General features: G+C 50.1%; 1 protein-coding gene across 2 annotated transcripts in view; it reads left to right on the top strand.

The window, feature by feature from the left end:
- The window catches only part of Phf21b (PHD finger protein 21B), a 70073-nt gene extending 58679 nt beyond the window's left edge, over positions 1 to 11394 (top strand). For both annotated transcript variants that reach the window (XM_036208982.1, XM_036208983.1), the window contains exons 8-13: positions 1840 to 1894; positions 2962 to 2984; positions 4664 to 4822; positions 5139 to 5214; positions 5567 to 5670; positions 9338 to 11394. In XM_036208982.1, the coding sequence (XP_036064875.1) occupies positions 1840 to 1894; positions 2962 to 2984; positions 4664 to 4822; positions 5139 to 5214; positions 5567 to 5670; positions 9338 to 9556 (636 nt within the window). In that variant the 3' untranslated portion in view covers positions 9557 to 11394. The remainder of the gene's footprint in view (positions 1 to 1839; positions 1895 to 2961; positions 2985 to 4663; positions 4823 to 5138; positions 5215 to 5566; positions 5671 to 9337) is intronic.
- The last annotated feature ends 10324 nt before the right edge of the window (positions 11395 to 21718 follow it).

Here is a 21718-nt window from a genome sequence, read left to right as displayed (position 1 = left end):
GGGGCCCGGGGAGAAATAGTGTAGAGCCTCGTGAGCCCCTCCCCCTTCGATGATAAAAATTTGATGGATGGGCCCAGAGGAGTCCTTGGGACCTCTGCCAGCTTTCTCACTGACTTCTTGCCCATCCTTCCTAGCCAGAAGCATGCATTTGAAACAAAGTGTACTCTCACTGAATGTACACACCTGTAACATAGAAGTCAGGAGGGCTGAAACAGGGAGGATTTTGAGTTCCAGGCCAGCCTGGGTTACACAGTAAGACCCTGTCATAAAAAAATAAAAATAAAAGTAAAAAATAAAAAGCTATCTTTGGAGTCCTAGCGCTAATGTTGGGTCCCTTATGAGATTGCTATGAAAGACTCGTGTACAAACCCCGAGGGACCGGGACCCAGGCCACCGACTGATCATAGAGCCCACTGTGGCTTGCCCTCCACCTGGGAGGCTTTCTGCTCTGATGGACTGTAACGTCTCAGGCCTGTGCTCTCTCAACCCCTGGGGGCAGCTGGTGGGCAGCAAGCGGGAACCCAATCTCAGGTCCTCTGGAAAAACAGCAAGTGCTCCTAACGTCTGAGCTAGTTCTCCAGGCCCCATTTCCCTTCTCTAGGATGTGGGTCCGAAATCCATCTCTCATTAAGTTGGATTTAGTTGGGAAGAGGAGCCCTTGCAGAGAGTTCTGCCGTGCCCTGTCCAGGGGAGAAAAGTGGCCCCCCAAGCTCTGTCCACCGTCTGTCCCTTGCCTACCTTGCCCTCCCTGCTTCTGTCTTAGAAGGTGCTCACTCTTGAACACATCCTGTTCTCTTCTGGGTCCAGTGAGCAAGCCCTGACCCCAGACATGGGGACCTTTCACACAAACATCAGTGGCTAAGGGTGTAGCTCAGTTGATGGATTGCTTGCCTGGTATCAATTAAGTTCTGAGTTCAGCCCCCTCCATTCCCTAGCACTGCTTAAACCTAGCTCTTGAGGTGGGTGGCGGTATCAGGAGTTCAAAGTCATCCTTGGTTACATAGAGAGCTCAAGGCTAGCCTGGGCTACATGAAACTCTGATTTAAAAATAAATGAAGGAAGGAAGAACTTCAAGCTGTCTTTAGCCTCCAACCAAGAACACATATTCTGCCCCCAGGGCCTCAGCCCTGTGGTTAGTAAGAAACTGCCCTCTGTGCTCTGGACAGAACCTACTCAGTGAGCCCTATATCTGCAGCCAGAGCTGCGGGGCCTCCTTAGCCACTCAGCTCAAATCCCTGCGATCCTTGAGCCTTAGACAAGCATGCAAGCCAAGAGCAGCCCTTTGCAGGTCCCTTCCTTGCCCCTGAGTGCAGCTTGCCTACATAGAGACAGAAGACTTCCAAACTGATTCTGGAATTATCTTTCTGCTACAGCCAGATCCACTTGGAACTACCAAGGTCTGGGGGTTGTGGCCTGTGAGGTCACTAAAACTAAGGCTTCTGCCGCTCTCTCTTGGGTCTCTGCAACTGCCAGGTTTGGGCCACATGCAAGGAGATGAAATTTGAGGGGGGCAGCCCATACACCTCCTGACTGTAGAACCAGAGAGAGGTCAGAGGGTAGGTGGAAGGGCAGTGCTGACTTTGTCCCTAACCTATCATGCCAGGAGACTTTCCGGCCCAAGACAACTTGGGATGGAGATTCCTAGACCTCAGCAGAACCAGCCTCAGCCTAGACTCCCCCTCTACCCCTGGCTCCTTGGTATCTGTTTTTATTCCCCATGTCTTCTGCATAGGGTGTCTGCCCAGTCTCCAGAGCCCAAGATCCGGGTTATCCCGGAGGGTCCTGGACAGAGTGTTGTGCACACGAGTGATTCTTTGGTTCTGCTTTCTGTCCCTACAGAGGAAGCGGCTAGCCTCCAGTTATCTCCACAACCCCCTGTTCCTCACAGCACGAGGTAAGTGCCAGCCAGAGCCATGGGTTCTACAGACCCACACCCCTTCCTAATTCTGGCTTCTCCACTGTTCTCCAGAGCTTCATATGACCTCTGCTCTCAGGGTTCCTGGGGAAGGGAGGGGGCCACTGGGATCAGCTCCATCCCTTTGGTCCCCAGACACTGCTGCCCACCAGAGTTACACCTGTGCTGGGTGTCCAGCCCAAGAGAACCAGGCTGAAGGTTCACCGTGGTAGGGCCATTCACCAAAGGGCTGAGCAGGCAGGCCACAAGGGCGTGTGTAGAAGATGCCTCTACTTCCCTGCCCTTCCATCTGCAGCCTGAGCATGAGACGCATGCCTCCTGTTCAGCATGCTGCCTGCTGTTGAACGGCTCTGGAGGGAGCAGGCCCTCGTCTCCCAACCGGGCTGCGGCTCATTCCAACCCTGCCCTCCCTCCTGGGCAGGCTCTGGGCAGTTGGACAGCCTCAGCTAATCTAGGAGTGCTGGGTGCTGCGTCCAGTTCTGATGGGCAGGGACATACATCCAGCTTTCAGTGGGGCCTTTTCTCCTGTGCCAACTCTCCTCCATGGCCAGGAGCCACCTGTCCCTGTCGTCATAGTACTCAGGATGCTGAGGCAGGAGGGTTGCTGTCAGTGTCAGGCCAGCCTGACCTACAGAAAGGCTTTGTCTCAGAAGGAGAAGTAAATGGCTGCTTGTGTCTTGGGATTATGTACAGCTCCCTAGCCCTTGGACTGTTGACCTACACAATGGGCCTCTGATGTCTGCTCTGAGTCAGTGGGGTCCTCTGAATTCTGTTTTTGTCTCTGAGGCACCTCACTGTGCCAGCCGTGATCCTCATGAGTTCAGATCTAATGAAGCTGTCTCCAGGTAGGTCCTGACCAGGACCAAGGCAGAGACTTCCCTCATCACATGGTGGTTCTGAGAACTCAGGTGTCACTGGGCCTCATGATACTCCCATCATGCTCTAGGGCAAAGACTCGGCTACACCAAGCCTGGGGGAACCCCAGCCATGACCTATGCTCCTCCCACCCCCACTAACATCTTCTCCACCCTTCCTCCCTGTGCCAGCCAATGAGGACCCCTGCTGGAAGGTACGTGACCCCCATCTTCACATGAAGAGGTGGGGAACATCTGTCATTGTTTTCAACTTCCCTTGGTACCCAGAGCTTGCCCAAGACCAAACCTGCTTTCTTCATGCCCTCAAGCCAGGCTGACCCCTATATTACTGCAGAGAACCCCCCATGCCTGAGGATGCTCACACTGTACCACCTACCTTTACGTTGGCTCCTCCTGGCTTCTCTGTGTGACCCTGGATAGAGCAGGCATCTTTAGTTCTCTGTTGCCCACCCCATGGGATAATTCCCAGGGTGTCACCCTATGTACCCATTGTGATCCTATGACACCACCCACCCACAAAGCTCACATCCCTGTTCTTGGAGGCATTAGCTGGTCAGGACCTGGATCCTATGCGTGGCCTCTCACTGACTTATTCCTTTTCATTTATTTTATTTATGGAGTGTGTGTGTGTGTGTGTGTGTGTGTGTGTGTGTGTGTGTGTGTGCACTGTTGTGCAAGTGTAGAGGTCAGAGGACAGCTTGTGGGGCTCAGTTCTCTCCTTCCATCATATGAGTCATAAGGATGGATCCCAGCCTCGGCATCAGGTGCCTTTGCGCTCTGAACTATCTCCAGAGCCCTTCCCCAGTTTCTAATCTAATTCCAATGAACCTCATCCCACGTGCTCCCATGCACAGGGCACTGCTTACAGTCTGCTCTGGGTGGCCACAGGGCTTTCCAAGGTCACCCTGCAGGAGTAAACACAGGTGCCCTTGGGCCTGGCAATATATTGAAACTACCAGTGTCCAGACCACACGGACAAGGGGACACACGAGGTGGTGGGAGACTTTCTTTTCCATAAGTCCATAGGCCTGGAGGGGCCTTCGAGGCAGGAGGCACAGATTGTGGGTCCTGGCTCCGCTCCCACGCCCTGTGTGACCAACCCCCTAAGCGACTGCTACACCCTTTCCGAGTCTTTGCACTGGGTGAGAGCCATAGATGGGAGACTTAGAGGCCTCCTTTGGGGACATCTCTGGTGTCAAGTCCCTTGTGATAAGGGCCATCCCTTCCCACCACTTCCATGCTAGAGTCGTTAGCTCTGATGACAGACAGTCTTACAGGGACAAGGGCCCTTGTGGGTGGGCTGCATAGGTGTTATAGGTCATCATTGGTGCTCTCCTTGGTGCAGGCTGCTGGTGGGCTGGAGGCACAGTCCCTAGAGCTTGTACTGAAGCCCCCTGGGAGGGACAGAAGGGCTCTATCGCATACCTCACTGTGGGGCATCTGGCATGAGTGGGGGCATTTCGTGTGCTCTGTCCTGTTCTGTCCAGCACCCAAGGGACAGCTGTTCTTATCCCCATCATGGGTGTGGAAACAGCTGTGTGACTCACCTAAGTGTCACGGGTCCTCCCTAGATGCGCACACAGGTGAGGGGACTGAAGGTGTAATTCCTGTCAGGACACAGCCCCCTCCCTGAGGCAGTGTATCCGTGAGGGTGAGTCATCACTGCTAGGCCCACTGTGTGACTCTCCAGTGCTCAGTGCCCCGGTCAGGGTGTGCATGAGTGCCCTAGAACCCCGCCCATGGGGCACCTACCTGCCGGAGTCTTCTATTAGCGTGTCGTGACACTATCACCCCGAGGGGAAGTCTCTCCCTCCCAGTCCCTCAAGCTGCCTGGGCCTGGCTGAGACACTTCCTCCCTTCCCTCCTCTTGCAGAGTGAAATCACTCATGATGAATTCTGTGCTGCCTGCAAGCGAGGAGCCAGCCTACAGCCCTGTGGCACCTGCTCAGGGGCCTACCACCTCAGCTGCCTGGACCCGCCCCTCAAGACGGCACCCAAGGGCATGTGGGTCTGCCCCAAGTGCCAGCGGAAGGTATGGGCAGATGGGCTCACACCCTGCCCCTGCACATTTGAGACAGTGTTCTGGGTGATCCCCAGCATGGGTGTAGCTGGTGCGCAAGAGAGTAACAGGGGTCTTGAGCACCCATCCCTGGCTTCTACAAGGGAGAGAAACCTAGAAGGAAAGTTACCATTGAGTAGCCCCAGTGAACCAGGCTGATATGGCTAGTATCCCCTGGGAATCTGTGGCTCAGAGAGCATGCCTCCCTGATGGGTACATAGCCAGTAGTATCTGGTCTCAGAAAGTTCTAGGACCTGTATTCTTTCTCATCACCCTATCTGCCCCACAGGCCTTAAAGAAAGACGAGGGTGTGCCCTGGACAGGGATGCTGGCCATTGTACACTCCTACGTCACCCACAAGACAGGTAAGGTGGGCCAAGTGGTAGTGGTGCATGCCTTTAATCCCAGCACTTGGGAGGCAGACACAAGTGGATTTCAGTGAGTTCGAGGCCAGCCTGGTCTACAAAGCGAGTTCTAGGATGGCCAGGGCTGTTCCATAGAGAAACCTTATCTCAGAGACCCCCCCAAAAAAAAAAGACAGGTAAGGTGTCCCTAGGAGTAGGAAAGGGCCCCTGGGTTCATATGGAACCTTGGGGGTGCTGGGTGGGTCCAGGTTCTTGTGGGCTGGAGCTCTGAGAAAGGAGTGGCTGGGGCTGGTCCCGTTTCCGGTCCAGCCGCTCATCCGCCTCTCCGTGGGTCTTACCTCTCTCCCCCCAGTGAAGGAAGAAGAGAAGCAGAAGCTCCTGCAGCGTGGCAGCGAGCTGCAGACTGAGCACCAGCAGCTGGAGGAGCGAGACCGGCAGCTGGCCTCGGCTGTGAAGGTGAGCACCGGGGCTGGGTGCCTCGTCACCCACTCTCCAAACCCAGGGCTATCGCAGGCTGACCAGCGCTGCTCAGTGGGCCTGTAGGTTCAGCTCTGATGTGGACCGTGAATACTTACCCAGCTGTTGTCGACATTCTGAACCTGCCTCCTCTCAGCCATGTGACCTTGGCAGGGCCCCGGCTTTCTGAACCTCCACTTCCTCTTCTATAAAGAGAGCATAGCCCTCTGTAGATTGATGATGGACAAAATGATGAAGATGATGATGATGATGGTGATGATGGTGATGGTGATGATGGTGATGATGATGATGATGATGATGATGATGATGGTGATGGTGATGATGATGGTGATGATGGTGATGGTGATGATGATGATGATGGTGATGATGATGGTGATGATGGTGATGATGATGATGATGGTGATGATGATGATGGTGTGATGGTGATGATGATGATGATGATGATGGTGATAATGATGGTGATGATGATGATGATGGTGATGATGATGATGGTGTGATGGTGATGATGATGATGATGATGATGGTGATAATGATGGTGATGATGATGATGATGGTGATGGTGATGATGATGATGATGATGATGAAGATGATGATGATGGTGATGATGGTGATGATGATAGTGATGATGGTGATGATGATGATGGTGATGGTGATGATGATAGAGATGATGGTAATGGTGCTGATGGGGTTGGGGGTGATAGTAGTGATGATGGTGATGGTGATGGTGGTGGTATGGCAGTGATGGTGGTGATGGTGATGATGGGGTTGGTGGGTGGTAGTGGTGATGATGGTTGTGGTGATAATGGTGATTATTATGGTGATGAGGCTGATGGTGGATGGTCTGACAGCGGTAGTGATGGTAGACCTAATAGCGGTTCTGGGCTGGAGGAGCTCAGCTTTTCTGTCTTATTTTATTTTGTTTTATTTTTATGGTGCTGGAGATTGAGCCTAGAGTCTCATGCATGTTACACAAACACTTTATATCCCAGGTGTGGAGGGCAGGAGGGAGGGGGGGGGCTAGAGGTGTGAATACATGTGCAGGTACACATACATGTGAGCACACATGTTGAGGCCAGAGAAGGCTGTCAGGTGTTTTCCTCTGTTACCCTCCACCTCTTCCCTACACAGAGGCTTTATCACTAAACGTTACACCTGCCACGTTGGCTTGGCTGTTGTGCTTCTGAGTTCCCAGGATCCACCTGTCTCTGATTCCCAGCACTGAGGTTATAGCCACATCCAGGCATGCCGGGCTTTTGTGTCGGTGCTGGGGATTCCCGCTCAGGGGCTCATATTGCAGAGCAAACACTCTTACCCACTGAGCCATTGATCTAGGGGGACAGGGTCTCACCAAGTTGCCCAGGTAGGCCTTGAACTCACTGTCATCCATCCTCATCTGCCCCAGGTTTGGGGATCTCAGGCTTGGAGAAGCTCTCTAAATGTGGTGCCTTCTTTAGCCTTGTTAGTCAGGATTCTAGAGGAACTGAGAGAATGAATCTATGAATACATAAAGGGGATTTAATAGAATGGCTTACAGGCTGTGGTCTAGCCAGCGCAACAGTGGCTGTCCCCATGGAAGGTCCAAGAACCCAGTAACTGTTCAGTCTGTGAGGCTGGATGTCTCAGCTGGTCTGTGGTAGATGCCAAAATCCCAAAGTAGTCTCTAATTGCCAGTGAGGGAATGGACTTGTCAGTGAGAGCAAGCAGACAGAGCTCCCTTCCTCCCTTCTTCCCCGTCCTTTATAAAGGCTGTCAGCAAAAGGTGTGGCCCAGATTAAAGGTGGATCTTCCCACCTCAGAGATCAGAATTAGAGAGAAACCCTGTCTCAAAACAAAAACAAAATATCAGAACTTGAAGTGAGTCTTCCCGCTTCAATTAATTTAATAAAGAAAAAAAATCCTGCCGGGCAGTGGTGGAACATACCTTTAATCCCAGCACTCAGGAGGCAGAGGCAGGCAGATCTCTGTGAGTTCAAGGCCAGCCTGGTCTACAGAGCGAGTTTCAGGACAGGCAACAAAACTACACAGAGAAACCCTGTCTCGAAAAAAACCAAAAAAACAAAAAAGAAAAAGAAAAAGTCCCTCACAGGTATACATACACCCAGCTGTTTGGGTTATAGTTAATTCCAGATGTAGTCAAGTTGACAATCAAGAATAACCATCACAAGTCCACCCCTGAATCAGCTTGACACACAATCATGTCTCCTTATGTTATGCTTAATTTCCAAATGAAAACAAAAACTAAAACATAATTACATATAACATGATATTACTACCCCATGCTCAATTACAAATGCATTATATATTCAGCCAGGTCATAATTATGCCTAATATGACATGACTGTCCCTTGTACAACCACAAATGCATTATAAATTTAGAATAGGTGTCACTGTCCCTTGAGGGACACTCTTTTAGTATCTCAACTTACGTATGATAACCACTGATACTCTCTTACTTGATGTTACATGATAAAGAAATCAAAGAAAGAAAACACAAATATCTGTACAAACACATTCTTAACAAAATATGACAGAAACATTCATGTCAATTATAATCTTCATTTCTCCAACTGGTCATGTGACCTTAGATGGTATTTATAACCACCTTCCTCTACTACCCATTCCACATTTCCTCCACCATCAGCAAGAACCTCAGCAGGTCACGGCTCTTTTCCTGGAGGAGTGACCCACACCTTCATTCCTTCAGGGTCTGTGTCCTTTGTCATCCTGCCTGGGTTAGATTGCTGCAGTTTCCCATTGATGTTAATCACAGGATGGGGTAGCACCAAGAGCTGCCCTAAAGGATCTCCTGCACTCCAGACATAATCTTTCTTACCTCCATTGTGGAGAAGCAATTTGATTTCCCCATGGTAACCTGGATCAATCACCTCTCCTAACACTGTTATTCCTTTCTTAACCTGTTGGCTTAAGGGCATCAGAAGCCCAAAGTGGCTGGAGGTTGGGGGGAGTCTTGAGCTTCCAGTTGAATGGAATGTTTATTGTGGCTCCTGGCTCAAGTGATCCCCCTCACTCTGGAACCAAAACTTCTAGGCCATCAGAAGGCGTGGCCCAGATTAGAGGTGGGTCTTCCCACTGTAAATGATTTAATTAAGAAGAAAAATCCCTCACAAATATACCCATTCATTTGAGTTTTAGATAAATCCCTATGTGGTCAAGTTGACAACCAAGAATAGTTTTCCGGAGCCCTGTAGAAATCCTTGATTATCCATATAGTTGGAGGGGTGCCCCGGGAGGTCAATACTGTACTGGCACCATTTGACCTGGAGCCCCAGTCACGTGACTCTAGGCCTCCATCCCACTGCAGTGTCGTCTCTGTGTGCCACACAGAGAAGCTAGAGAGCGGGCAACAAAAGAGAGAGCATGCTGGCAAGTCTGTGAGCCTCACTGGCTGCCACAAGCTGGGATGGAACCTGTCAGCTTCAGGGACCGGCATCCCTGGCTCCAGCATGCCACTCCAGCCATTTACTTAATCCCATTTTGTGTGAGGCCCTTGGCCTGTTTCAGGTTCTGCTGGGGGGGGTGGGGGGGGAAGGCTTTGTGAAAAAAGGGTGGGTCCCTCAAGGTGGCTGGCCCAGGATGCTGCAGAACTCAATTCTGAGACCATCTCCACCACTTCTCCTCCTGACAGAAATGCCTGGAGCTGAAGACAAGCCTCCTGACCCGCCAAAGGGGCACACAGTCATCGCTGGACCGGATCCGGGCCCTGCTGAGACTGATCCAGGGTGAGCAGATGCTCCAGGTCTCTATGGCAACCACCAGCCCCAACCCACTTCTGGCCGGGCCCTGGACCAAGCCTTCCACTACCACCGTGCGCACTGCTCTCCAGCACCCCCAGAGCCACAACTGACCCCAGGGAGCCGTATAACACTCACGGAAAGTTACTGGGACCTTGCTCTCGAGACCTGGGGGGATCTGTCAGCCTTAATTCATAAACTCTATGAATTTTAGACAAAAATAAACTAGACAGAGTGACAGAGAGAGAAAGGAGTGAGCTAAGCATCCCAGAGCCAGAACTGGCGTTAGGTGGATCCCTGTATGAGTTGCAGGGGACCACCTGAGGGCCAGGTGAGGGTGTCTCAGACCAAGGCACAGGCAGCCCTCCCCTTGGACTGTCAGGCCTCCCTGGCTTTCGGCTTTCATGGCCAGCTCTCTTGTGGTGTTCCCCTCAGGAGAGGAAGCCTTCAGGCCGTGGAGAAGGAGGCAGACTAGATCGGGCACAGCCAGTGGGGAGGCAAGCGACAACAGATAGCTGCTTAGTGGGGTGGGCAGGTGAGCCTCTGGTACAAGAGAGGATAGCTAACTTAGGTAGTTCTCCAGCGGCCCTTGGGCTCCCTATGCCCTGTTGGCCCCTAACCCATCAGTATTACTGTGTTGAAATTCTGTCATTTAACTAGACAAATGACAGGCCAGCTTCTCCTGGGGTCACTGCTGAATGGGCTGCCCAGCCTGGCCTCTGCCTCATCCTCCCCTAGCTCATGCTCTTGCTGCAGCCCACCTCTTCCTGTTGCCAATCTCTGGAATTTTCCTCATGGAGTTCTGGGCTTGACAGAGCAGTCGCCCACCGTGGGAGGCCCCTGGCAGCTTTCAGCTCATGATGGAAGAAGCCTTTAGAGCACTCTCCTTTGCAGGAACCGCTAAGCATCCTGCCCACTTCTTGCCAGTTAAAGACACTATGCCAAAAAGAGCTTCACACATTTTGTATAGCGTTTTTTGTTGTTGTTGTTGTACGATCCGTAATGTGAACCGCGCCCCTGCCTGCCTGCCTTCCCCTACATCTGGAAGTCTCTGCTCCAGTACAGGAATGGGAGACCTCCCCCGACAGGGGCCAGATGGAGCACCCAGAAGGGCTCTAGAGATCCAGAGGGGAGGCGGAGAGGGTGGTGCACTTGGGGGCCTGGCCTTTGGAGACTCCAGAGCCCCCCTCCTCAATGCTGTCTCCTCATTTGCAGGGAGTGCAGGTCCCTAGGCACCCTGGGGGTTTCTGCACACTCTGGGAGCCATGCAGCCCACTTCATAAGCCCCACCCGCCACCCTGTCCTGAGGGACACAGCACAACCCTTATGCGATCAGGAGCCACAGGGCTCCCCCGAGCATATCACATGGTGCCGAATTGCAGCGAGCACTCGTGCATGCGCCAGGGCCCCAGCCGGCACGCCTGGGCCCGCAGACACAAGTGCAGAGTGGGAAGGCTGGCTGGGACCCCACCACCAGCCCCTATCCCTCTTGTCATTTTTTTCACGTCTCCGGGAGAAACTGTGCTGTAAGGATACAAATCTATTTTAATACACATTACACTGGGTTGAACAAGATTTTTATATTCTTTTATCGATGAACGGTGTGAGCTGTGTGAGGCTCACGTCTTTATATATTGGTTACGAGGTGCCGATTATGCATTACCGCACGGCTGGTGACGTAACCGTCTTCAGGTTCTTCTTTCGTTGGTTTTTTTTTTTTTTTTTTTTTTCTTCTTGGATGGATTGAGTTCGATATTGTAAGAAACGTGGGAGGATGTGGAAGGTTGGACCCGGGAGGGGAGCTGCTGACGTGTCTTGAGACTTAGTTATTTTTGGGGGGGGACCAAGGAGGACCGTCCAGTGGATAGTGGCTAGAGAAAGTGTTTGTCTTTAAATATTCCAGTGTAGTTTTTCCTTCTGTATGATGCATTAAACCCAATTTCAAAGCCTGGTGGACCTGTGTCCTTACTTTCAGTCTCTGGGGGACCCTGGGGCAACTGAGTGGGTTTCAAAATTGCTAGAAGTCAGCTGGGCGGTGGTGGCGCACGCCTTTAATCCCAGCACTCGGGAGGCAGAGGCAGGCAGATCTCTGTGAGTTCTAGGCCAGCCTGGGCTACAGAGTGAGTTTCAGGACAGGCTCCAAAGCTATACAGAGAAACCCTGTCTCGAAAAACAAACAAACAAAAAGGCAAAAAGTCAGGGTCACCTGTGTCCCCACCCACCCTACAGGAAATCGAGAGCTTTTGATGCTCACCCCAGCTCTAGGAGGTAGCAGATTCTCTGTTATGAAAAGTCCCAAAACTACCTTGGCTGGTCGCTGTGCAAAGCGCCTGCTGCCTCACTCACTTGGGCTCTTCCCCTTGGCCTCCTCACCCACTCATTCTGCCTCCTGGACACAGGAACCCACTGCCACCTCAGTGTTTGCTTTGAAAGCAGGCTTGTGGACAGACAGACCAACCCGCATGACCTCCAGACCCTCCAAAGGAGCTTGACTCAACCTGGAAATCAGGGTTCACCTGTGTGCCTGCAGCTATGGCGGGAAGAGGGCCTGTTGAATGCTGCCTGTGGAGCTAGGGATAGAAACATGCATGCATGCACGCATGCGTGGGCTTCTGCTCCCCCCCCCACTTCCCCATACATCAACACATATGTGCACTGAAAGGCTGGACAGCCCACCAAGTATGTTCACTGTAGCCATGGCCTAGTGCGATTGCTCTGGGGGCAGCATACCGTTTGAGGGGGCCGGAGTTCAGCTCTGCCTGCCCTGCCTACACACTCCCCACCCTTCTGCCTCCTGAATAGTCTTCACACCCTCCTTCCCTATTGGTGAAATGATTTAGGCCGCTCCACGTAGTTAAAAGGGAGGTTTATTTTGTGGGGTAACTTACAAATGAAGGGATAGGTTGCAGGGTCTGGCAAAGGGTATGGCGCAGTCCGGCGGTGTTCTCTGGAGAACTCTGCTCGGTCTACCTCCAGTGTCCAGGGTCCCAGAACCAAGCAAAGCCTCTCCTCTCAATCCTGGGTCTTCAGCTTCCTCCCTCAGCCCCGCCTTGTAGGCGTGACCATTACCGAAGCCTCAGTGGGGGTTGGAACTTCCAGGCCAAGGCTGGGATGGCTACCCACTACACTTCCCAGTCCCCAGATCTCTTCTGTTCTCTAGCCTACTCCGCGCCCACTTCATTGCTCCCCTAGGACAATCTGCATAGTCAGTAGTGACTTTTGCACAGATCTGGCAGCCCACGTGACTTACTATTGACACTCCACAATGAAGCACCTCACATGGCCCCTCTGGGATGACTGTCCCATGTCTACTCCAGGCTGTTCCCTCCTACCTAACCCCCATAGGCTGGAGACCTCCCGTCTACACCAGCCTCTGCTCTCTCCAGAGCTCCTTGGACAGCTGTTCCCTTCAATTCCTGTCTACAGTGGTAGCCACCCTTGATTGACATCACCAGAGGCCATCTCAGATTCAGCATAGGCTCCTTCCCCAGCGGTACCCCAAGAGTCCCCCTTGACCCCATGACCTCCACACCCATCTCTGGTAAATCAGTCACCTGTGTCGTTGAGACAATGGGACCTATCTCCCTTCTGCTCCGAGGTCTCTGTCCCTTGGCCCTCAACCCCCTGTCCTGTCATCTAGAGTTAGACCACCATCCACCTTTTCCTTTCTACTCTGTTGCAGTTGCTTTTCAGCTAGTAACAGGTGTGGGTGGGGCGACTGCTAACAGGTCTGTGCCCTGTATGCTCGGCTAAAGGTCAAGTCTTTGGTCATTCACCAGCCTTCCTTGTAGCATCCAGGGCCCCAGGGCTCTCCGTTCCTGCTCTCTGGGTCTCTTTCTGCTACTCTCCACCATCTCCACCTCCTGCTCCACCTCAGTTCACAAAGCATGCTCCCCCTGCAGGCCCCTTGCACACACACAGGACCTCAGCTCTTGCTCACTGCCTCCCTAGGTTGCCTCGAGACTTGACCTTGACCATTGACCTCCTCTCCCATGGCCTGCCCACCTCTGCCTATGCCTGTTCGTTCTCTAGACTTCACAACCCATTTTACACTTTCTCTGTTGGGAAGAGGAGAGGTTACCGGTATGTTAGGCAAAATGCTCGAGCCAAACCTGGCTCAGATTCTAAGGTTTCAGTCCATCATGGTGGGTAGTGGGAGGCCTGGCTGGGCAAAGCAGTTTACACCATAGTGGCCAGGAAGAAGAGACGTAGGGAAAAAGGGTATGTGGAGAGAGGGCCAGAGAGAAAGAGACTTATACTAACTATTCCTCTAGTCCCCCCTCCCTTTTTAAATTGTTTGGTTAATATTTATTCATGCACTCATTAATTTACTTATTTTAAATTTAGTTCTTTTAGTGTGTGTGTGTGTGTGTGTGTGTGTGTGTGTGTGTGTGTGTGTGTGTGTATGTATGTGCTTGAGGGTATATATGTGCACCACATGTGTGTAGGAGCCCTTGGAGGTCAGAAGAGGTATCAGATCCCCTGGAAATGGAGTCCCAGGGAGTTGTGAGCCACCTTGTAGGTGCTGGGAACTGAACCCAGGTCCTCTGCAAAAGCAGTAAGCATTCTTAACCTCTGAGCTATCTCTCCAGCACCCCAAACACGCAAACACGGCACTACTCACTTCCATAGTTAAATGGCTCTGCAGACGCCTTCACAGACACACCCAGGGCTGAGCTTCACTAAGCCCCAAGGCACTTCTCAGCCAGATCCAGTTAACACTCGAGATTCCCCAGCACAGTGTGCACAAATGGAACAAGAGGAAGGGGCCAGAGAGCTAAGTGGCTGGACTGGATTAACTAAAGAGGAAGGACCCACCTTTAATGTGGACGACACCATCACACTGAATGGACTGTGGAGCCTTGGGTGTTTTGTGGTAACAGTGTAGAGACAGATGGAACAGTCTTGGAGTCACCTGAACTTGTTCCTATGGTTTCTGCCCCCCCCTTTTTTTCATGAGACGGGGGTCTTCTATAGCCCAGGCTGGCCTCTAACTCCCTATGTAGTTAAAGATAACCTGTTCTGATCCTCCTGCCTCTACCTCCCGAGTACTGGCGCTGCAGGTACCACACTTGGTTTATGTAGTGCTGTGATCAAACCCGTGGCAGCGTCGTACATACTAGGTAAGCACTCTACCCATTGGGCCATATCCCCAGCAGTCGTGTGTTTTTTAAATATTTTTTGCTGGGCACTTTAATCCCAGTATTCGGGAGGCACAAGGGGGTGGGACAGCCTGGTCTACATAGTGTGTTCCAGGCTGACCAGCGCTGTACAATGTCACCCTGTCTCAAAAGTAAATGAATGTCATAGATAACTCAAATCCTGCCTGCCCACCCTCTCCTCCCCTGCCTTGGCTGTCCGTAACTGACAGAGTCTAGAGACCATCCCTGACCAGTATTACCTTTAGGGTCTACAGCCTTGCCTTCTCCTGTGGGATCAGAACCCCGACTGGGTGGAGGGGAGTCTCCTTCCATATTTCTCTGGCCTTGGAGACTCTCACAGAGCCTTTGGGCATCAATTAGAGATTGAATTCTACCTTGACAGTTTCCTGTCCTTGACTTTCCCTTTTCAGAGTTCTGTGTGGCATGCTTTCCTGACCAGCCCCTACCTGCTGCAGCTTGTACGCTGAGACCCACCAAATCCTCCTGCCCGTTGTAACAGGCATCTGTTTAACATCTTCCCCCTTCAGCACAAACACAAACAGCATCCACAAGCTGCCTCTACCGCCCTCCTTTTCCTTTTTTCTATTTGTTTTGGTTTGGGGGACAAGACTCTCACCATGTAGCTCTGGCAGGCCTGGAACTCACTATGGGGTCCACCGACTACTGCTCCCAAGTGCTGGGATTAAAGGTGTGTGCCACCACGCCTGCCTGTGGCCTCCCTCCTTATCTCTGTAGCTCTTGCCTCCTACAGCAGTGGGATGTCTAGTCCAGTATGGAAAGTAAGAGGTGAGACTCGACGTCTTTTATTCCTCATTTAAAGGGATACATTTCAATAACTTCAATGTAAGTGTTGTGATAGTCGAGGGTTCTCTAGAGGAATGGAATGCACAGAACAGATGCATATTTAAAGGGGGTTTATTACTTTGGCTTGCAAGATACAGGCTGGGTAGTCTCACACGGGGCAGGTTGAGAATTGCTGCAAGCTGCAAACATATACAGAGCAGGATTTCAGCTGCTTGTGACAAAGCTAATACCTGGAAGAAGCGAAGGGCCTCCCAGAGGTTAAGCTGAGGCTCAAGGAGCCTTGGTGATATTTGGCTTTTGATTATCAGCCGTTTCCTGCTATGAGATCCTTGTGTGCTGTTGCAGCTTCTCCATCATTTATGAGGCACCATTTTCCCTCTATTAAAGGAATATTTAGATGACCTTTGCGCTGACAGCTATGCACAGCCCAAACCCCAGTTCAAGCCTCCCTGTAATTATCATCGTTGGCAGCATCCGGCCAGGTCCATCCCAGGAGGGATGAAAGTACCTGATCAGAGATACCTCTGTACTCCCTAAGAACAGACTTAAGCATCCACAGCCAAATGAAACAACAGCTGTCTTCTAGGTCAGGAGAATAGCTTTATTTCTTGTGCAGTTTAGGGTGAGACCCTCCTTCCTTACAGTCTTACTAATAGACTCCTAATTTCTTATCTAACCACTTCTGGGAATGTAGATGGAGCACATAAATTCCCTTCTTGATATACTAACCGATCATTAGCTCTCTATTGACCTCCTCCTTTACCACTCCCCTTTTGGGCTATAAAAGAAAGCATGGTGGTCACTGCCTGAGGAAAATTATTATCCACCTTTATGACCCTGTAAGAATTCAAACCTGGGGGGGCTGGAGAGATGGCTCAGTGGTTAGGAGCACTGTCTGCTCTTCCAGAGGTCCTGCGTTGAACTCCCAGCAACCACATGGTGGCTCACAACCATCTCTAGTGCGATCTGATGCCCTCTTCTGGTATAAAGTTGTACATGCAGATAAAGCATTCACATACATAAATAAATAATAAAATCTTAAAAAAAAAAAAAGGATTCAAACCTGGTGACCTTGCTTGGCCAGAGGATTGCTATTGCTTGGTTTTATAACTGGATTCCTGAGAGACTTGGAGAGAACTGAGAGAATAAGGAGATGGAGAAGAGAAACGAGAATGGAAGACCTAGATGGGTAAGAACTGGAGAGGGACGAGCTGAGATGGGGAAGAACTAGATTGAAGGGCTAGAAGAGAGTACTAGAGGAACGAGATGGAAGATGAGGAAGAGCAAGATGAGGAAGAACAAGATGAGGAAGAAGGAGACCGGAGAGGAGCTAAGATGGGAAAGAACTAGATGGAGGAGAACCTAGAAGGGGCAGAACTAAGATGAGAGAATTAAGATAGAACCTCGAGGGGACAGCAGGTAAACGTAGAGAGAAATCAGGCAAGAAAGGAGCTAGGCACGAGAGCAGAATAGAAGCTGTGTAGACAGAGAACTGAGTCAGAAAAACAAAGTGAATGGAATAAAGAGTTTCGTGCACATAGATTCATTTCATAAAATCAAAGATTAATTATCAGCTGGTTGTAGATTCTTCCTGGACCCTGGCAGGGCACTATTGAGGGGCCCCTGTTCCCTGTTAGAGAACCCAATACCTCGGTCCTTGAGGCTGGGTGCTTCAGCAGTCTCAGTTCAGGGCCAAAGGCCTGGAGGATCCCCTGTTCAGTCTGGGTTGGAAGGCTGAAGAAGCAGGCTTCAGACATCAGTAGAAGATGACAGCAAGGTCCCGCCAAGGCAGACAGGCAAGAAACAAATGCTTTTCCCTTGGACGTCCTTGCATCTGAGTCCCAGCCACTGGATGGTGCCACCCATTCAGGGCAGAACTTTCCATCTCAATTCATCTAATTAAGAAATCCCTCACAGGCATGCCCAGTAGCTTCTCTCAAGGGGATTCTAGATCACATCAAGTTCATAATCAATAGTATGATAGGAAGTCTCTTCTAGTCTCAGTTTGCTTTGAGTTTTATTTTTATTTGTGTGTGTGTGTGTGTGTGTGTGTGTGTGTGTGTGTGTGTGTGTGTGCGCGCGCGCACATGAGTTCAAGATGCCTGTAGAGACCAGAAGAGGGTGTCAGATTCTATGGATGGGGTTATATGGAGTTATCAGCTGCCCAGTGTGGGTGCTGGGAACCATACTCTGGTCCTCTGCAAGGGCCTTAGTCGCTTTTAACTTCTGGGCCCTCTCACCAGCCCGAAGGTTGGTTAGTTGTTTTAAAATTGTGGTTGTTCTTAATTTTTTTTCAAATACATATACCATGATTTTATAACCATGTGAGTGTCCCCTGATTCAGTAAATGTGGTTGTTTATATTAATTATCAAACACTACGCCAAGTTTAAATTCTTGGAATAAACCCTACTTGCTCATGGCACAGCATCCCATCCATTTGACTTGCTGATATTAAGTGTTCTGTACCGATATTTCTGTGGGATGTTAAATTTCTGCTTGTCTTTTTGATGCCTCAGACACCTTTATACTATATGAGTCAGAAATGTGCCCCCTTGTTTCCCAAAAGCCTTTTCGTTCAAATGCACCAGCAAAGCCATCTGGAGCTAGAGTTTCATTGGCGAGAAGGTGTTACATTTCCATTTTAACAGTTGAGTATGTTTAATACATGGGGCTGTTGGGATATTCTAGTCTGTTGTCAGTTTCAATACGTTGAGTTATTCAAGGAATTATCACTTAGGCTGATTTTGGCATGAAATTGCTCTTGACATTTTGATGATTGTTTCGCTCTCTGAACACTCTAAAGCGATCAGCACGTTTTCCTTCTTAATTCGTGCTTCCTCTCAGCTTGATGTGGGATCTATCAAGGGGTTCGTGAATGCGTGTATTTATGTGAAGAACCGACGTTTGGGTTTGTTTCTATTCTCTATTGCCTGTTATTTATTTATTGGTTTTGTTTGCTTGGGGGTACTGATGACAGAACCCAAGGCAAGGCAAGGACTCTGGCGCTGAGCTGCACCCTAGCCCCGATTTCTTTTTCCCTTTTCCTTGTTTGTTTGAGACAAGATCTCATACATAGCCCATGCTGACCCAGAACTCAACAATCCTCCTGAGGGCTGAAATTGTAAGTGCGTGCCACCACACCCCGCTTGTGCCCGGTGCACGCTACTTCTTGTTGTTTTTGTTGGTGGTCAACTTGACACCAGCCAGAGTCATCTGGAAAAGGCAACCTCAGTTGAGAAAAAGCCTCCATCAGATGGCTTGTAGGCAAGTCTGTGGGGCGTTTCCTTGATTCGTGATTGATGTGGGAGGGCTCGGCTGCCTGTGGGAGGTGCCGCCCCTGGGCAGGTGGTTCTGGGTTCTCTAAGAGAGCAAGCTGAGGGAGCTCGTGAGGTGCCAGCCAGTAAGCCATGTTATTCTCTGATCTCTGCTTCAGTTCCTGCCTCCAGTTTGTGCCTTTTGACATCCCTCAATGAGCAACTGTGACTGGGATGTGTAAGCCAAATAAACACCTTTCTTCCACAAGTTGCTTTTAGCCATGGGGTTTATCAGGGCATTAGAAAGCAAACTAAGGGCCAGGTGTGGTGGCTTGCACCTTTAATCCTAACACTGGAAGGCAGGGGCAGGCAGATCTCGAGTTTGAGGCTAGTCTGGTCTACATGGTGAGTTCCAGGACAGCCAAGGAAGGTTGTGTAGTAAAAGAGAGGGGCTGGAGAGATGGCTCAGAGGTTAAAAGCACCAACTGCTCTTCCGGAGGTCCTGAGTTCAATTCCCAGCAACCACATGGTGGCTCACAACCATGAGATCCAGCACGCCCTCTTCTGTATACATAATAAATAAATAAATCTTAAAAGAGAGAGAGAGAGACATCTGTTTCACAATAAGATGTCTTTAAGCAAAATAGAAGAGAGAGAGAGAGAGAGAAAGAAAGAAAGAAAGAAAGAGGGAGGGAGGGAGGAAAAGAAAACTAAGAAATTCCTCTTAGCCCAAATTTCTGTTCGTTTTTATTTCCTTCCCTTGCATCTAACTGTGCGGCACTAACCACTGCTTTTAGATCATTTCTTTCTTTCTTTTCTTTTCTTTTTATCTTTTTTTTTTTCTACAAGTGTTTAGCTCTTCCTGGAGGTCCTGCTTTAATACTTCATGAATGTTGATATGTTGTGACATTAGCATGTCTTTAGATTATTGTCCCTGTGAATTCAAATTATTTTCTCGGGAGCTGGGGAGATGGCTCAGTCAGCAAAGCGTTTGCTGTGTGAGCCTGAAGACCTGAGCTTGAACCCCAGAACCCATGGGAACAAAAAAAAACCATAAAACAAAAACAAAACAAAAACCCCAAAACAGGCATTGCAGCACTTGCTTGTAACGCCATTACCGAGGAGGCAAACAGGCAAACAGTACTCTGGGGCTTGCTGGCCAACCAGCCCGAGGAGGCAAACAGGCAAACAGTACTCTGGGGCTTGCTGGCCAACCAGCCCGAGGAGGCAAACAGGCAAACAGTACTCTGGGGCTTGCTGGCCAACCAGCCCAGCCTAATTGGCCCGTGAGAAACTCTGTCTTTAATAAAAGGTGTGGCTGGAGAGATGGCTTAACAGTTAAGAGCTCACTGCTCTTGGAAAGGACACAGGTTCAGTTCCCAGGCCCCATGCCAGGTGGTTCACAAGCAAGTACCTAAAACTTCATCTCTAGATAATACAATACCTTTTCAGGCCTCTTCAGACACCTCGTGCACACAGCCTGACACAGAGGCGCATGCATACACACATAATTCACAACAAAATATTTAAAATAACAATAAACAAACAAAAACCGGAACCATGGGACTGGAGAGATGGCTCACAGTTAAAAGCACTGGCTGCCCTTGCAGGAGGACCCAGGTTGAGTTCCCAGCACTTACTTACACAGTGACTCACAACCATCTGTAACTCCAGGGGATCTGATACTCTCTACTGGCTGTCATGGGCACTGCATGCACATGGGACACAGACTTACCTGTAGCAAAACTCTGGTACACATTAAAAAAAAAAAAATCATCCAAGCTTGGAGGCACATGCCTTTAGTCCTCATACTCAGGATCTCTGAGTTTGAGGCCAGCCTGATCTACATAACAAGTTCCAGGCTAGCCAAAAAAATAAGTGAGCCCAGGAAATGACACCCAAGGTTGTCCTCTGACCTCTACATACACAGGGCACACTGAATACCTCATGCATGTGTGTATTAGAGATTGATTTCTTGCTTACATTCTGACTTCTTTAGTCTGATTTGTGTATGTCTTCTTTCTTAAGACATTTTTAATATACTTGGATGTTCCCCCCTTCTCGATATCATTGACTTTCAGATCAATTTTATTCCATTGTGTTCTTTGCTGGATTTTAATTCCTTTAATTTACTGAGGCTTGCCTTCTGACCCAGACTCTCTGGTCCACGTTGGTAGCCATGTCCTGTGGAATAATACACACCCCTCAGCTGTTGAGTATGATGTTCTGTAAACACTGCGGAGATCCAGATGTTCAGCTTGCTTATGTCTTCACACCTTGTGCCCCGCCCCCATCCTTTCTTCCGCCTTCCCAAACACTAAGGGCGGAAGCCACAGCCCCACATGTGCTAGGCAAGTGCTCTATCCCCAAATCCCATTGTCCGAACCCCTCATTCAGGTTTTTTTCCTATTTACTGTGTGTGCGTGTGTGTGTGTGTGTGTGTGTGTGTGTGTGTGTGTGTGTGTGTATGTGCACGCGCATGCAGTGGTGCACAAGTGGAAAGGCATTGCTCTCCCTGTGTCCACAACAGTCTGTGCCTCAGCCATGGATGAGTGACTTCTATGTTCTGACTTCCATTTTCTCTCTCTGACATTTCCTGCCATGACGAGCCCTGGTTCGTGTGGGTCTAGGCAGGTGCCTGTGGTTCACTGTGAATGTCAACCACAAGTTCTGGGCAGCCTGCTGAACCTCTGGAGTCCCTGGAAATCTCTGTCATTTCTGCAAAAGTGAATGTTTGGATAATTCATCTGTGTGTCCTGGTGATGCGGACACCCTGGAGTCCTTGTCCGGGTATTGTTAGCATTGTTTTAAACTGGGACATTTTGTGTGCTTCCCACATGTGACAGCTGTAATCACTTTCTTTTGCTGTGGGAATGATCGGGAAATTGTGCCGAGACACAGGAAGGTGATGGGGCCACGCAGTGCTGGGCTGGGATTCTACAATTACCATTTGTGAAGAGAAACTGTTATAAAAGGACCCGCAGGAGACCATCTTGGGGCACCTCTCCAAGTCAGGAAATTTGAAACATATATTTCACAGACATGCATTTCCCT

Source organism: Onychomys torridus, chromosome 16, assembly GCF_903995425.1.
Source record: "Onychomys torridus chromosome 16, mOncTor1.1, whole genome shotgun sequence".
Lineage (NCBI taxonomy): Eukaryota > Metazoa > Chordata > Mammalia > Rodentia > Cricetidae > Onychomys > Onychomys torridus.
The sequence above is the reverse complement of the archived record's forward strand: the minus strand, read 5'-3'. Positions and strand labels throughout refer to the sequence as shown.